The sequence below is a fragment of the Lycorma delicatula genome, chromosome 7, assembly GCF_047948215.1.
Source record: "Lycorma delicatula isolate Av1 chromosome 7, ASM4794821v1, whole genome shotgun sequence".
Classification (NCBI taxonomy): domain Eukaryota; kingdom Metazoa; phylum Arthropoda; class Insecta; order Hemiptera; family Fulgoridae; genus Lycorma; species Lycorma delicatula.
Genome location: NC_134461.1, coordinates 142,045,325 through 142,062,080, shown reverse-complemented (window position 1 = coordinate 142,062,080; position 16,756 = coordinate 142,045,325). Strand labels below are relative to the sequence as shown.

The 16,756-nt window shown below is 29.1% G+C and overlaps 1 protein-coding gene across 4 annotated transcripts in view; it reads left to right on the top strand.

Annotated features, from left to right (window-relative positions):
• The first annotated feature begins 835 nt into the window (after nucleotides 1–835).
• Nucleotides 836–16,756, top strand: part of LOC142327324 (C2 domain-containing protein 5) — a 92,428-nt gene continuing 76,507 nt past the window's right edge. For 2 of the 4 annotated variants that reach the window (XM_075370253.1, XM_075370255.1), the window contains exons 1-4: nucleotides 836–972; nucleotides 1,270–1,486; nucleotides 3,339–3,476; nucleotides 13,146–13,327. In XM_075370253.1, the coding sequence (XP_075226368.1) occupies nucleotides 840–972; nucleotides 1,270–1,486; nucleotides 3,339–3,476; nucleotides 13,146–13,327 (670 nt within the window). In that variant the 5' untranslated portion in view covers nucleotides 836–839. Of the gene's footprint in view, nucleotides 973–1,269; nucleotides 1,487–3,338; nucleotides 3,477–12,771; nucleotides 13,328–16,756 lie in introns of those variants that run through there. The other 2 variants (XM_075370254.1, XM_075370256.1) reach the window with 2 other exon arrangements.

Genomic DNA, 16,756 nt, shown 5'->3' with positions numbered 1-16,756 from the left:
CATTTCTGTCATAGATTTTATAATAATTTTATTCATTCTTCAGTTTTAGATTAAGGAGTTCTGTAATATTAAACATTTTATCTACAAGTTTATATTACTGTATATTGTCTGATGTTTGACAAAATAATACCTCAAACATTTTTCCCCTGTGATTCCCAATTGAAGATATTATACAGATTTAATTAATGTATCCCATCTATCAGTTGTTTTACTCTATGTCTGTGAATTCCTCTGGATTTGAGTAAACTGTAATTGCAGCCATTGTTATCACCATGCACATCTTGTTACTTCTTGTTACAACACATGAGTCATGAATCACTCCCAAACATTATTCAGCCATCTTTAAAAATAATAAGCATCCCGTGCAACCATACTAGTTTAAGTGAGGTGGTTTCCCATTGCTTTCTTCACTTGTTCAAATGTTTTGTTGCATATCAGAAAGCCAAGCCTTCCAGAATGTTGGTAATATTCAGGGTCTACAAATGACATTTTCATTCTCTTCACCACAGAAACTGGCTGTATAGTGATGAACTTCCAGAGAAACTAAGTGATTTGTGTCTTAAACCCAAGATGCTTTACACAGATCACAGCCATAAGAAAAACTGGCTCAGAAGATGTAAAGCAAATTATTAATATTCCACCCTCTTTCTATAGTGAAAATATACAGATATTCATTGTTTCAACTTAGCAAAGGAACATTCTGAATATAGACCTTACTATAATCTCTCTCTTTTTAACGCTATTACATTTATTAAGTATCTTAATTCATTAACATGATACAATCATGAACTACAGTTTTTCCTGCTTTTAACATCACAGTTTGATTCTTAGGTTCAACAATGTCAGGTTGGTTTCCAGTTTATGATACAATGCATGGAATTCGTGGTGAAGTAAATATTATTGTCAAAGTTGAATTGTTTTCTGACTTCAACAAGTTCCGCCAATCATCTTGTGGAGTACATTTTTTTTGCTGTAAGTAATATTTTTTTTATTCTAACTCATTAGTTGAGTTGTGGTTATAATTCTAGTTTTAAGTGGTATGTTAAACTATTATCTTTTGTTAAAGCACTTTTATGTATTCTTATCTCATACATTACTGTTTTGAAAATAATTGAAATGTTATTTGTAAAGTTTCTGTAAATATTACTGTATCAGAGTGAATTAATAGATAAATAGCATTACTTTTTCCTGTTTTATTAATAACATATGATAATAAAGATAATTTCTTGAAATTCTGATTGTAGGTCTTTCTTTTTTGTTACACTTTAGCTACAGGAATTCCACATGGATTTGAAACGCATGTTATCCATGGTATGGTTGAAGAATTAGTTGTCAGTGATGACCCAGAATATCAGTGGATTGACAAGATAAGGACACCTCGTGCATCTAATGAAGCAAGACAACTTTTATTCTTGAAGTTATCAGGAGAAGTCCAACGAAAAATTGGCTTAAAAGTTTTAGATCTTGGCGGTAATGCTGTTTTAGGGTATGTATGTATGTATGTATGTACAGTTAGACATATTATTTGTTATTTATAATGACTTAATAATGTAGAAATTCTTTATTTTTTTGGATGTTTTAACACAAGCAGCAAAACCCTTGTGCATAACAGAAAGTACTAATTGCCCTTTACAGACAACATTTCTACATTTTATCAAAATAATAAACAGCCAAATATAATTAACAGATGCCATTATAACAGATGTAAATAGGCTGAAGCCTAATAACAAGTTCAATCGTGAATTTTATGTTATATGAAAAATGACTGACTGGGATTTGTAACCAGAAACTTCCACGTGAAAGACAGAAATAATATCACTACCAAGGAGATTTGTGGAGTGGTAAATGAAATAATTATATTAAATAAAATGATGACTTTTAAGGAAGATTTATATTTAAACATTTTAAAGCACATCTATCAAAAAGACAGTTAATTAAAAGAATACAGTTATAAGGAAACACATGGATCTGAGGTATGCAGAGTACAGCAAGAGGTATCTGTTTAACTATCAATTCGAGCAGGCTTTTTTTACTTATTTATCTATTTTTATAGGTGATTTTTACTCATTTATGTAGGTTATTTTTCTCAAATTTACCTTATACATAAAATTGTGAATACTATTAACAATGGTACCATTTCATAATCCAGTAAAATTTAACACATATTTATAAAAAAAAATAATAATTTCATTGATAGAAATTATTTGTTTCATGATGCTCTAACTTCATGAGAATCTCTGATACTAAAGTTGTTTATACTTTATTTTGAGAATCTAATGATATTTCATCTACTTGAACCCTTTTTCCTGAAAATTTGCTATGTTCTTGTCTATGACTGTCATAGTAATATTAAATTAACATTATACTTACTCCTACAGACAATAAATAAAAATACATAGACAAACAAAACAAAAAATACATCACATTAACATACATAAAAACAAAGACTCAGAGAAGATAGCTCACAAATGTAAAATGCGAGTACAGCGTAGCCTTCAGAACAGAAAAAACGAAATCCTTTTACACAAACACAGTTACCAAATAAACACAATGCCTCTGTAATAAATTGTAATGATTCAGTTGCATAATGTTCCACATTGGCCAAAAAGAATCAGACCTAAATATATACTGTTAACAGTAAAAAGACATTCACAACACCATAGTTAACATTTCATAATCTTCTCAGATACAAATCTATTAATATTGATAACTACAATGCAAAAAATTACCACATATTAACGTATTTGAACATTTTGAAATATAAACATACAAAAAACACAATATTCTAAATGTATAGACAAAATTCAAATCATTTATACTTTTTGACTGAAGTTCTTAATATGTGTCTCCCTATTTAAAAAAATCACCATTAGCATCACCTTACAACAGTGTGATCAGCAACACAACCTCTAACTATGGACAAAAAGAGACTTTTAAAGTAGTAGACTTTTAAATCTTATAAGTAGTTTTTTTAAATACCTTTTTAAAATTTTTTTAGATTTGTCGTTACGAAATCTTTTATTATCACTGATTCTCATTGACAAGAACAGCAAAAGTAATACTCATACAGTTAGTAGATTTTGTTGTTTTACAATTTCCATGACCTCCACTAACCAGAAGCAACATTTACTTCTATTATCATGTAACTTTCAGTTTAGTTAATACAAAATACATTAAAGATTTTACTACTCTTACCATGATGCATCATAATTATAAATTCACATATTTAAGCTGATAAGTTTGCACATGTTATTCTGTGGACCTTAGTTATAAATTTCATTTTTTTTTTTATTTTAATATATTTATTTAGATGTGTGTAATTAATTATTGAATTTCAGATACAAACAGTGTTTTGATCTGGAAGGGGAGTCTGGTATAGTTGTGAGAGGCCTTGGGACAGCTGTAACATTAACAAGACTGCAGAGTTATTCTATGCATCCTCCTCTTGTTCCGCAGTCAGCATTGCCAACTGATGAGTAAGTATCCTGATTTGTATTGAAATAAATGTATGTTAATATTATAAGTAATCTATTATAATAATGAATAATTTTCATTATTAGCCTATCTCTTGGAAAAAAAATTGCAATTACTAATTTATATTCGTTATTCAAATGTAATTTATGTGTTGCATATTTAATCTGTTGTAAATTTTTTGTTGGAAAAATAATATATATTTATTTGTTACATTCATTTATGGAATGTGATAGGTAATAACTATGTAATTTATTAATAAAAAATTTAAACTGCCCCGAATTATATCTATTTTAATTTATTAATATCATGTAATTTCAAGAAACAGTTCTAAACTTAAGTGATGAATAATTTATATTTTATAACAGTTTAGGAAATGGAATTATATGTCAGTTTATGCCATTCATTTTATGTATATTTGTTTAAAAATATTTGTGTGGATAAGCAGTAATGTTTAATTTTTTATTTTTTTTTAGATCTGCTTTTATCAAAGAAGGTCATCGAATGTATATTTTTATCTTCATTAAAAGCATATTAATAAATTTCTTTATATTAAAGAAATTAAAAATAATAAAATCTATTTCACCCCCATAGTCACAGATGATATGTTACAATATTACTTGTAATAATTCAGAATTTACACTAGAGCTTCTGTTAACTGAGTTCTCATTAAGTGAACTAATTACATTCTAGATCCAAAACCATTAATAATTTGATAACTCCAAAGGAATAAGCATGCACATCTGTTCCTACGTTAGTTATGAATAAGTTGTAGTTTGCTCTTGAATATTTCCAGTAATATTATGGTGTTCTTCTGTTAAAGTATTGGCATAATCATGCTGCTGCAAATCATACAGTTGTGTTCTTGCAAATAATCGGTGTTCCACTCTATCTAAGTTTTAAATTAGATAATATTTATTTGAAAGGCCCAGTTTCCAGATATATTTATAGTTCCAATGTAGTTATCATACTCATTTCCAGATATTTTGCTAAGTATAAAGCATATGCTAACAAAATATAAGTTATTAAATATTTTTTTTTTTTTTTGGTGGGAATAACATTGAAGAGTATGTAAACATTTATTAAGCTACATTCATTCTAGCAATTAATATTGAAAAGAATTAGTTTTGTATCAATACAATTCAATATTTGTTCTTTAAATTTAATTTTATTTATATTAGAAAACAAGGATAGTTTGGAACCAGAGTTGTAGTATGGGAACGCATGTTACAAACACATTAATTCATTGTAAGACCATGTTATATGATTGTATTCCCATGTAGTGTTGTTAGTAGATATCAAAATACAAAGCAGTTACAGTGAATTGCATGTCCTAAAATTTTTTTCAAACTGTTTGAGTCCTGTTGATATATTATATTTCATGAATAACTTACAATTTCAATTGAAGAATAGGAACTTCCTTACACTTGTCACTGATTGTCCAGCAGACAGTATAAGATCAGCAGGGAATCTCCTTCCATGAAATGAACACTTTGAATACTTATATTATATATGTACAAAACATTTAACTTATTTATAAATAATTTTTTATATATTTTTATGGGCATAGCTTTGACATAACATATTGGTTATTAAACATAGACAAAGATATTTCTAAAATAAGTTCAAACAAATAAAAAGGAGTTACTTTTGTTCTGTGCAGAACAGTAAGTAAATTTGTTGAAATAACTATTTTATGATGGATATTTCTGCTTCATTCCTTAATTCTAATTGTTAGGTGTCCAAAATGTAAAAAAAATTTAGCTTCATATTTTTACTCAATTTCCGAATCAAATTTTGACTTAAATTTTTTTTTTTTTAAACAAAATTGTTTGTTCTATTTCTTTTGAGACTACTAATTTGTTTCGGCATTTGTACCCACATCATGAATGATTGCTGCCTTAGCTTACTTTTTGTACATAACTGTTAAAACCAATTTCATTTTACTTAAATCGTAGTGGACAAATTAAACAGTGACAGCATTTGTTCCATTAGAGGAATAATGCTGTAGCCGTATCACAACATTTCAGAAATTAGATCCTAATGTACTTCAACAGTTTTGTTATTGCTCAAAATTTCTTTTGTGATGAATCTCATGTAATTGTATAAAAAATTTGATTTGACTTAATTTTTTTTTTTATTAAAGATTTGGGTATTGTTGACTTGATTTAAAGTAGCAATTGTTTCAGTTAAATAATGTAAGTTTATAGAAATTTTGCCATATTCTCTTGAACAATGAGTAGCCTATCACTAGTTTGTTCTAAAAAAATTAAACAAGAGCTGAAACTGAATTTATATAACCTATTACTTGGCTTTAGGTGGCAAAAGAAAAATGAGAAAAACAATTTTTTTTGTGCTTGAATACTATTACAAAATAACATGAATACACAACATATTAAATATATGCATACTTAAAAATTAGTAGGATAAAATTTTCCAATAAAAGTCTTTTAAAACCTAATCCTAATACCAATGCCACAGGTGTTGGCAACAAAAACACTCAATGCTCACTGTAGCAGTTTCTGAAGAAGCTAGCTCAGACTCAGGTTTTATAACTTAAGTCTTAATAAAGTGTAATCAGTTTAAAAATTGTTTTAAATACATAAAATATAAAAACAAATCCTCTTTTATAAAGAAAGAATTCATCAGTTAATGATAATGACTATTATTATGACTTTAAAATCTGCATAGTAAGCTTCTTAATAATTTTTTATTCTGTAATCTCTTCATGTATTTTAAATTTTGTGTTCATTTACTTGCCATTTATGATAAGGTTTTTGAAATAACATTAGATTAGGCTGTTCAGTGTGAATAGTGTCTTTTATTATTATCATGGACATCTCATTCTGTAAAGTGAAAGATTTTACAAACATAAAATTTGTGTTTTCATATATTTGCAAATTTGGAACCATCTGAAACTAAGTGACAACATGTTTATTTAGTCAACCATGTTTATTGTTACAAAACTATTGTTTAATATTTAACACAGAACTAATGACATTTCTGAATAAAAATTTTTACTGAGTTATCCTACAAAGGACAGTTATCCTACAAAATAGATTTCATATGTAAAATATGGCATAGTGGGACCACAGTAAACTGCTTTATTTAATCTAATATGAATCAGTTGGGACATAGTTTTTTTTAAACATAAATAGCTAATACTGCATAAGATTATCAGTTATTTTATTTCTCTTAACTTTGACCTCTGTAGGTCAAAGTTAAGAGAAAAAAATTAACAGATTCATTACTGTTAATGAATCAAAAATAAAATGAAAGAATAGCTATTACAGTTTTTCCTACAAAAGTTCAGTATAAGCCCCTTTTGTTGGTCAGCACACATCCAACCTACAGGAGAGTTCATCCCATATTTTAACCATCATGACTGGAGTATTGGAAGCAACACCTGCTTCAATCCTGGTGACAAATTGGATAGTTCAGTAGATAGTAGAGGTATATACAGAAGATCGTTGGAGACATGCTGACCTAAGCGGTCAGGAAAAACGTTACTCCACCAATCCTGTACAGAGTTATGCCGATGAAGAGGTGTACCATTTTGGTGCTAAATACAATTTCCTGGTCCATTTTGCAGTTGAGGAAAGCACCTTGTACAAAGCTTATCCAAATAAGCAACTTCCAATGTGTTCTTGATACTCTTGGTTCAACTAAAAAGAGCAGCCTGTAAACTCACTGTCCAGATATTGCACAGAAAATATTTAATTTTTGGGAGTCCCGTTCACATTGTAAGAGTTCATGGGGACTTTCTGACCTCCTGAGTACAGACATTATTTGTATTAACTTTTGCTTACATGAAATATTGACTCGTCACTAACACAATACTATCAAGAAAGTAAATCATGATGCAGTGTTTTGATTATTAGATCAGGGCACACACATCATAACATTCCTTAAAACATTTCATACTGTAATGACCAGGATTGTGAATTTGCAGGTAGCATTCTTAACAGATTATTTAGGATTACGCAGGAAAAGCTCCCTGACACTTTTAACATTTTCTTCAGACACTGGCAGTCCCATATTCTTCCCTTTTCACAAATATCTGGTCATTTCAAACCAAGTATGCCATCAATAAATGTTGAAGGCTCACAGTTAAACTCTCTACAGGACGCACTTTGAACTGTAACTTCAGATTCACATTTAACAGACTATTAAACATAGTCTTAATGTTCAGTAGTTGCCATTTTTGCTAGTGGCGCTGTCAAGCAAAAAAAATAGGGAATAAATCTACTGCCACGCATGCAATGTAAACTGCCTTTTTACTGTTTGATATTAGTTTTAAATCAACACTGTACACCACAACCAAGAAGTATTATAAATTAAAACCCTGTAATCTTTTTCATACACTTTGTATTTACTTCATCAGCTTCTTTAATTATACCTACATTTTTGTTTACTGTTGTTTTTTTTTATTTGAATATTTAATTTTATTATGTTCTTGTTTTTTATTTTATTTATTTTGAAAGTCTAATTATTTTCAATCCATTTTTGCATGGATATTCTTGTCTGTTTGTAAGTCTATATCACGATGAATTGTGTAAATGTGAAAATGAAGATACTTTCTTTATGTTGTTTGTTTATTTTTGTTTAGAATATGTACAGTTTTATTATTTTTCTGTGTATTCTGTATAATTATGTACAGTAAAAATCATAAATGCTAGTTCCTTGATAGTTGGGTTTAACTGTATCTGTTCAAATAGGTTGCTGGCTCATATATTTATGTAGGATTATTATTTTTTTATTGATAATTTTAGATTATCTGGGTTTTAGTTAACCACAGTTTGGGTAAGCAGGTCTGAACTGTATATACTAACTATATGTATTATGAACTTAAAATGAAGAAAAATCATTAATAAAAACTAAAATTACTTTCTAAATAAGCATACATTGTATTGAATTTGTAGATCATGCCAGTCTTGAAGTCAGCCAACAACTGTTACTTACCCATTTAAAAAATTACTTAATCACTTCCTTGTACAAAGTAAAGGAAGTATTGTGATCATGAAAAATGTTGGTGTTCAGAACTCAAAAACAATTAGCCGTAGAATGTTGAAATTTTGGATTTAGGATTGTCGTAATATCTAGTTGTGCACCTCCCCTTTTGATTGCAATCAACTGGACCAAAGGTGTACAAAAAACCCAAAATCAAAAAAAATTGGATATTGGATTTTTTCTTAACTGTAGTAATAAGCCATATTTGAGAACTTTTTAGCGATATATAATAAGTAGTACTTGTCTTCATTAGTTCCAGAATTATAGCCAAATAAAATTTTAATTAATGAAATTTGGATCTTACAAGGGGAAGACACATCAGTTCGAATCTGACTCCATCTCCCTGTTTCTTTTTAACATTTTTTTTTTTAATTTAAATATATTGATTTATTAATAATTATTAACCTCTGATTGTAAAAAAAAAAACTTTTACGATAAATAATAAAATCAATAAAAATTTAAAAAAATTAAAAAAATATCAGAAGTTATTAATGAAATAAAATTTTATGTACTTTTAAAAATGTGTATGTAATTTAATAGGCGTACAAGGAAGTCATGTGGAGAATCATTCTCCACTTGTGTGTAACTAAAAATGTTGTTTATTTTTATTTATTATTATTTTCAATTAACAATGACTTTTTAACTTCTGTTAAACAACAATTTTTGAGTAAATAAGAGTTTACATAAAACTTTGAATTTTCATTTTAAATAAATCATTTTAACAAAATTTTATAGGATAATTTTAAGCTACTTTGAAAGTTAATTGTTCAGTAATTACTTGTTCCTACTCATTTATTACTGGTTAGAATTTATTACAGTAAAAATTCTGAATTTTTTGCTTAACTTCAACCCACAAAATCATACACTCACTTAAATTTACTTCATACACTCACTTAAATTTTGTCCCTTAAGTCTCAGATCATATATATTCATAGGAAATGCTACAGACTATTTTTCTTCTTCAAGTTCTCCTATTGGATTTCTAAATATAAGTAAAATAAGCCATAGACTGTCTTTTAAATTAGTGAAATAAGAATCTAAAATTAGCCTTTTATAATTTTAATTTGTTTGGGTATTTTCTTTGATCACAGCAGAAAAATACATATATCACAAAATATGTAAGAGTATGCTATAAAAATATAGAGCTAATAGTATTAAAAAAATTATTAGTTTTTAAAATAAATCATTATATGAGTGCCATATTTTACATAGACCCTAACTTGCTATTAAAAAGATTGTTAAAATAGATAATAGATAAAAATAGATTTAATTTTTAGTTGTCAACAGATGGGAAATGATTCTGAAAAAACAACTTTTTTTTATACTGTCAACAATCAAATTAATTCTGAATTAGTTGCTTCCATTTTGATTCACACAGTTCAAACTGTTCGATTCTTTTCAAAATCATATTTTGAAGTTTAATAAAGTTAAAGATAAACTAAAATTTTATACTCGTTCATTGAGTAGGTCCAATTCAAAATTAGTTCTAATTAATGTAATTATACATCATGTCTTTCCACTTACTGATATTTATATCGTGTAGTAGATGTAATTGAATATTAATTAATTTATTTACTACAATTATGAGGAGGATCCAAAAATTACCAATCAAATACGGCACATGAACTGTATGTATTTGTGTGATACATTATTAGGTATTCTGAATCACAGTTTTCAATCAGTCATCCTGTTTATGTCGGTTACAGATAATTTTTATTGTTGCAGCCCTTTTTCTCAAGTATCTAAAAGGAAGCTTGGCAGTTTTTATGAAGGTTATTAATTAAGAACTGAGAGTATGTTTGAAGTTATGTTTATTTTTAGAGAAATAAGCTGCTGAAACTGTGTAATGCTTCTTAAAACTTTTAAGAAAGAAATTTTAAATTAAAAACAGGTGTTCAAAGGGCATTCATTTATTGATTGAGGTGAAATGCCACTTGGAGATCATTCAAGATTTCTGGCCATCCTTCAACCAGGTTAAATGATGAAAATCTTGAAAAATTTGCACGTCACTCAAGATTATTATCAAATCGTGGATGAGATTTCCGAGATGACTGGTTTGTCTTGGAGTTTTCAGGAAACGTTAGTGGAAAATAATAACAAAGATACAGAGCCTTGACCACCTCTATTTCTGCATCGTGTAGTTCCAAAATAAAAAGGTTTTACAAATTGAATAGTAGTTTATACACAGTTAAAGATGCAGATCTGAAATATAATAGATTATAAATTAATATTACTTACTGTAATAATTTGAAAAAGGCTACTTTGTGTAAAAATTTAGGTGAGATTGGTGCTGTAACTTTATTAATGACAAGTGATCAAAGTCAAGCTACGCGATGAACTCAAAAAATGGTGTCTGTTCGTTTTATAACAAAACATATTTTTTAAAAATGAATAAGAAGTAAAAGTTCAGCATTACCTAACATAAAAATAGGATTATCTAAATTTTGATGTGACATGTTTTGAAATCAGGCAGATAATTTGTTTTTTTATAAGGCTTCAGCCTCAAGTGCATATAATTTTTGTGCCAACAGTCAAATGGATATTTATGTAAAACCAAATCTGTAAAAAAAAAATTATTAATTTAAAAAATAAATTGAAAAAAATAAAACGTTTGGGTCCACCTCATATATATGTGTATTTCTGTTTTAACTTATTCCTTTTTTCTCAAGAAATAATTAAAAAATTAATTAAATCATTAAATAGAATTAGTCATTTATTAGGAAAATCTAATTAATCTTCTTTTTTCTTCCTTTTTTCCTTTCCTGTTGTTTGAAAATAACATTGGTTTGTTTTTTTGTGTTTTTTTAATTTAACCTATTTAGCATGATTGAGTCTGTATGTATAGCTGCTTCTTCAGGTTATAGCAACAGTAGTTCTCAATCAAATGGAATCCCTACTTTTGTATCGAAATACTCTCATTCTAATCGTTTGCGATCTGAAAAAGATTTTAGTGGTTATTATCGTGTTTCTTCTAGGCCAGTTGAGCAGCAGTTTGTTAAAAAAAAATTTAAAAGATCAACAAGAAGTTTAAACGATGATTTAGACTTAGATTTAAGTGATAATTTATCTTTAAAATCTTTATTTGAACAAGAAGATATGAGAGGAGAGGTTACTAGTGGTACTAGAAAATTTTTTAGAGCTCTTAGTTCTTTTCCAAAATCCAAAATTACAAAAAGATTTCAGAATCAAAGTAGAAAATCATCAGATGGCTCATTATTTGGTGGTATGAGATTTCAAAATAAGAAACCAAAACCTGATTCTGCTACTGTTTCACTCGTTAGATCGATTATTGAATCAAGTGCCCTGTTAGATCGTGTTTCGGAAGGTGATGAATCCGCAGATCCATATTATGAAGAACCTCAGTTGCGATACGTTGATGGTCATTTGGAACCTTTTGAAGATTCATGTTCTTCTTCTGGTTCTACTACTTCTGAGACTGAAGATATATCAGATATTTCATCGTTAAACATAATCTCTCAAGGAAGTATTAAATCTAAATCTGATAATGAATCGTTGTTAGAAGTTGAAAACATTAGTATGTGTTCAAAAACAAGTTATCCTTATGCTATGAGGAAAGATAGTACTAGTAGTAGAAACATGGAATTTTCTGATAGTTTAACTTCTGAAACAAAACAATATGATACTGAAAGTAGTTCTGACACTAATACGCTTTTGGATCAAGGATTTGAAAGTGAAAAATCAAAAACAATAAAATATAATAGATTAGATGTAAATGGTAAAAAAAGTTTCAAACGAAGTGATACACCTCCATTATCTGATATGGATCTTTTTGTTATGAAAGAGAATAAAGTAGTTTTTAAAGAAACTATATTTTCCCCATCTGCTGAGGTAAAGTTAATCGTTACAGAACCCTCTTTTGATTATGATGATTGTAACAATAGTCAAGATATGTTTATTCCAAAGATTCCAGATTTTAAACAAGAATCAGATGAGAAAGAAAATTATTCAGTAGCAGAAGAAAAATCACCATTTAATTATAATAACCACTCTCAAGATGTTTTAGAGGGTGTTGTAAAAAAATTGTCAATTGAAAATTCAGAATCCAAACTTTCAGTGCCATGTAATGCAACTAATAATGTATCAGAATCTCTATCTCCAGTAAACGAATCAAAACCTTTCAATTCCAAGCCATCCTCAATTCAGCATACCCATTCCACTTCTGTTGCTAAACCTGAGAAATTGTGTGATGCTAATAATATTAATTATACTGATAATCTATTACTAAAAAGTAAATATGTTAATAAAGGTTTTGATGAAAACCCCTTTAAGTTTCCTTCAGCTATAGATATTTTGGTAGTAAGCAGTAATGTCGATTCTGATCCTGCATTAACAAATACCTATTGTTTATCAAGTAAAATGGAGAGTGTTTGTAGTAGTAACCTTAGTAATTCGGAAAGTGTACCTAATACTGAACTGGTTGATAATAAATTGTGTGCTGTAAATCACTCTAAATTACCTGTTGATGAACTTAACTCCAATCTTATTAATGCACATACCGATAACAACAAAGTAAACGCAGAAGAGTTGCAGTCACATACTAATCTAATTCCCGTACCATTGTTGGTGAAGAGTCTTAGTGACTCTGGCTTATTATTAAATGATCCTGAGACATGTAGTGTGCTGACTCCTAAAGTCCCATCCAGCAGGCTGAACCAGCAGGAAGAATCTCAAGCTGCTGTGACATCAATCCGTCCTACCCAAGTTACCGGGCAGAGTCAACCGCCTGTGGCTGCTATAAAGAGTTCGCAGTCTCCTGCAAAGCTGAACCCTATACCTGGAATTCATCGGCGTTCATCTGATTCTGACCTCAGTATCACACCTAAAGGTTAGTTACTATATTGCAATATTCTTAGTGTTAAGAAATGAAAATTTTATGGACATTAATCTATTGTTTAATATTGATTCTTGATATGTCATATTATATTTTGATTTACACGATTTTAGTGATTTGTCATTTGATTCAACAACTAGTTGTGTTATACCTTTGCCCATGTGTCTCAAATTTAACAAACTGTTGTATGACAGTGGTAAAAAAGCAAAGATGATCTTATTTTATTCTTACTCTTTTTTTTTTTTAAAAACTGAAGTAAAGCATCCTTTATAACAGACTGCAAAGGAAGTGCAGCTGCTTTTCATGGTGGTACCATAATGATGAAAAAAGGTTCTGAACAAAAAAAATCAGTAAAAATTGGCAAAAAGAATCTTTTCGCCATCTGGCAGGTAGGTAGGGACAGTGGTTACCTAGTATTCTGTATGTATACATCATGTTAGATGATGTTATATGATCTTCTGATGCATCATTAATAAAATCATAAAAAATCAAAATATCTCGTCTTAAACCTTTCAGACCCAATATACATTATATATAATAAACAGCACCAGTTGGGACAGTGGGAATGTATAATTCTGTAGATGTGCATCACATTACATGATCTTGATGTCGGTTACTTTTTTTTTTTTTAATAATTATTGTTACACTTATTTTATTTTATTTCATTTTATGCCAGTTTGAAATGTGCAAAAATAAAAATAATTGTAAAAATATAGTGCCTAATAACTAATGTTTTCACATCATCTTCAACATTTGAATGTTTTTAACAAATGGTTTTCTGATTATCCGGTACTTTTCAAGTAACAGTTATTTCATGTTATTTTCATTTTAAGGAATGATTTTTAAAAAAAACCTTTTAATCAAACCGTATATGAAGATTATCTTCTTACAAATATACAAAAATAAAATTCTGTTGTGTTTGCTTATATAAGTGAAATAAGAAACTTTATGTAATGTATCATTTGGAAATAAAAATAGCATTAAATATTTAATGTCAGAAGAGGCGGTGAAACAAAGCATTAAATTACATGAAACAGCTTGCTTTCCGAGGAGCATTCTGCAATTGAAATTTTATTTTTTTACATTAATAACGTTTCATTTTACCAAGAAAGCAAATAAAAATACTATTTTTACTTTCTTGTATGAAGTGAAGGAAGAACTGTGATCGCGAAAAATTTTGGTTTTCAGATTTCAACGGAAGTATCCATTTTGACCATCCCTGAATCCATTTTCACTAGTTTCGGCATGACCTCTGTACGTATGTATCTCGCATAACTCAAAAGCAATTAGCCGTAGGATGTTGAAACTTTGGATTTAGGACTGTTGTAATATCTAGTTGTGAGTTGTGCACCTCCACTTTTGATTGCAATTGACTGGACCAAAAAAGTCCAAAATCCAAAAAATTTGGATTTTGGACTTTTTCTTAACTGCAATAATAAGCCCTCATTGAAAGCTTTTCAACGATATACCATAAGTGGTACTTATTTTCATTGGTTCCAGAGTTACAACCAAATAATTTGGATCTTACAAGGGGAAGGTACATCGGTTCAAATCCGACTTCATCTCTTTTTTTCTTTAATTTACATATATTGATTTATTAATAATTATTAACGTGCGATTGTAAAATATTTTTACAATAAATAATAATTCAGTACTAACAAAAAAAAATTATTAATGAAATAAAAATTTTATATACTTTACGTTTTAAAAAAATGTGTATATGTAATTTAATAGGAATACAAGGAAGTCATGTGGTGTCCACATTAGTTTTTTGATTATTTATTATGATGTTTTTATTAAATATCACATTGATTAATATCATCACTTAGAACATATTAGCCAAAATTTTGATGAATACCATTGGAGATTTTTGGTTGAAATAGTAAGTGAATTTTACATAAAGTCCTTAACAGGCTTGTACTGCTGTTAATTTTTTCTCCTTTTTATACTCTTCTTTGACCTCATGGACACAAGTTACTTATTTTTACTCTACTACTATCCCCAGAGCAGGTTAATTATGTAGTTACTTTGTAGTTTTTCCTTTAAATATCACTGTTGTAATTGTTTTTAATTTTGTGGTATTAGTACACATTTTTGGTTATTAATTTTGTTTTTTTTTTTAACATATAAGCCTATTAAATAACGAGATTATTGTAAAATATTTTATTTTAAATTTATGTATATTTAGTTATTATCCCCTTCAATATATACCCCCTCCTCTATCCCTATAACGCTCCATGCGAATTTTCCATTGTTCAAAACAGTGCTGGAAGTCTTCTGTGAGCTCTTTAATGACGTGTGTTGCTTTTTCTTTCATAGCTTCAGCAGTCTGAAATCTTGTTCCTTTTTATGCAGATTTGACCTTGGGAAATAGATAAAAGTCACATGGTGCCAGGTCAGACGAATAAGGTGGATGGTCTAACACTGGGATGTTATACTTGGCTAGAAACGTCTTGATAGGCAATGCAATGTGAGCCCATGCGTTGTCCTGATGAAGAACCCATGACTCTTTCTACAATTCTGTTCATATTTTCGTATTTTTTCATGGAGTTGAGCAAGGACTTTGAATAAAGACAATAATAGTTAATAGTTAACCAACGGTCAGATTGGATCAGATTACCAATTCTTATCTGTTTTTGATGTGGAAGGGCAACCCAGGCGAACATCACCTTCAACATCTTGGCCATCTTGGAAATGCTTAAACCACTCAAAAACCAACGCACGTGATAAACATTCATCGCCATATACTTTTTTTTTAATAAAATATAAGTTTCAGTAGCACTTTTTCCAAGTTTCATATGAAATTTCACAGCAATTCTTTGCTCTAATAAAACACTTATCATTTTTTCGGCAGAACAAAACAGATGTTATCCAAACGAAGACCATGGCCAGACTAATATGTCTACAGAAAATGGAGTTGCAACAATCAAAAGAGAAGGTTTCATGCTACAGAAGCCTTCTCTTCTCTTCTTTAGTCGTACAGCGTACAACTGTCGGTTGTACGAATTTTGTGCATGCACAGTTATTCTGTAGCAGCATTAGTCTCATTATTTAATAGCCGCACCTCATATTCCAATTTAAAAAAAAAAGTTTCTCCTACTTGTTAAAGAAAAAAGCAGCAGAAACGGTTTCAATGCTTCAGGAAGCTGTAAGCCAGGCAAAAATTTACGATTGGTTTATCCAGTTCAAAAGTGGCTAAATGTCACTTGAAGTTGAACCCTGTTTGTCTCCCCTCAATGTCCAGAACAGAAAATGTTCAAAAGGTGCATGATACCATTACGTTTGATTGTAGCAGAACAATCGATGAATTGGAGGAAATAACTGGAATTTCCTGGAGTTCATGCCAAATAATCCTAACTGAAGATTTGAATATGGGACATATTGCAGTGAATTTTGTCTCAGGACTGCTTTCCAATGACCAGA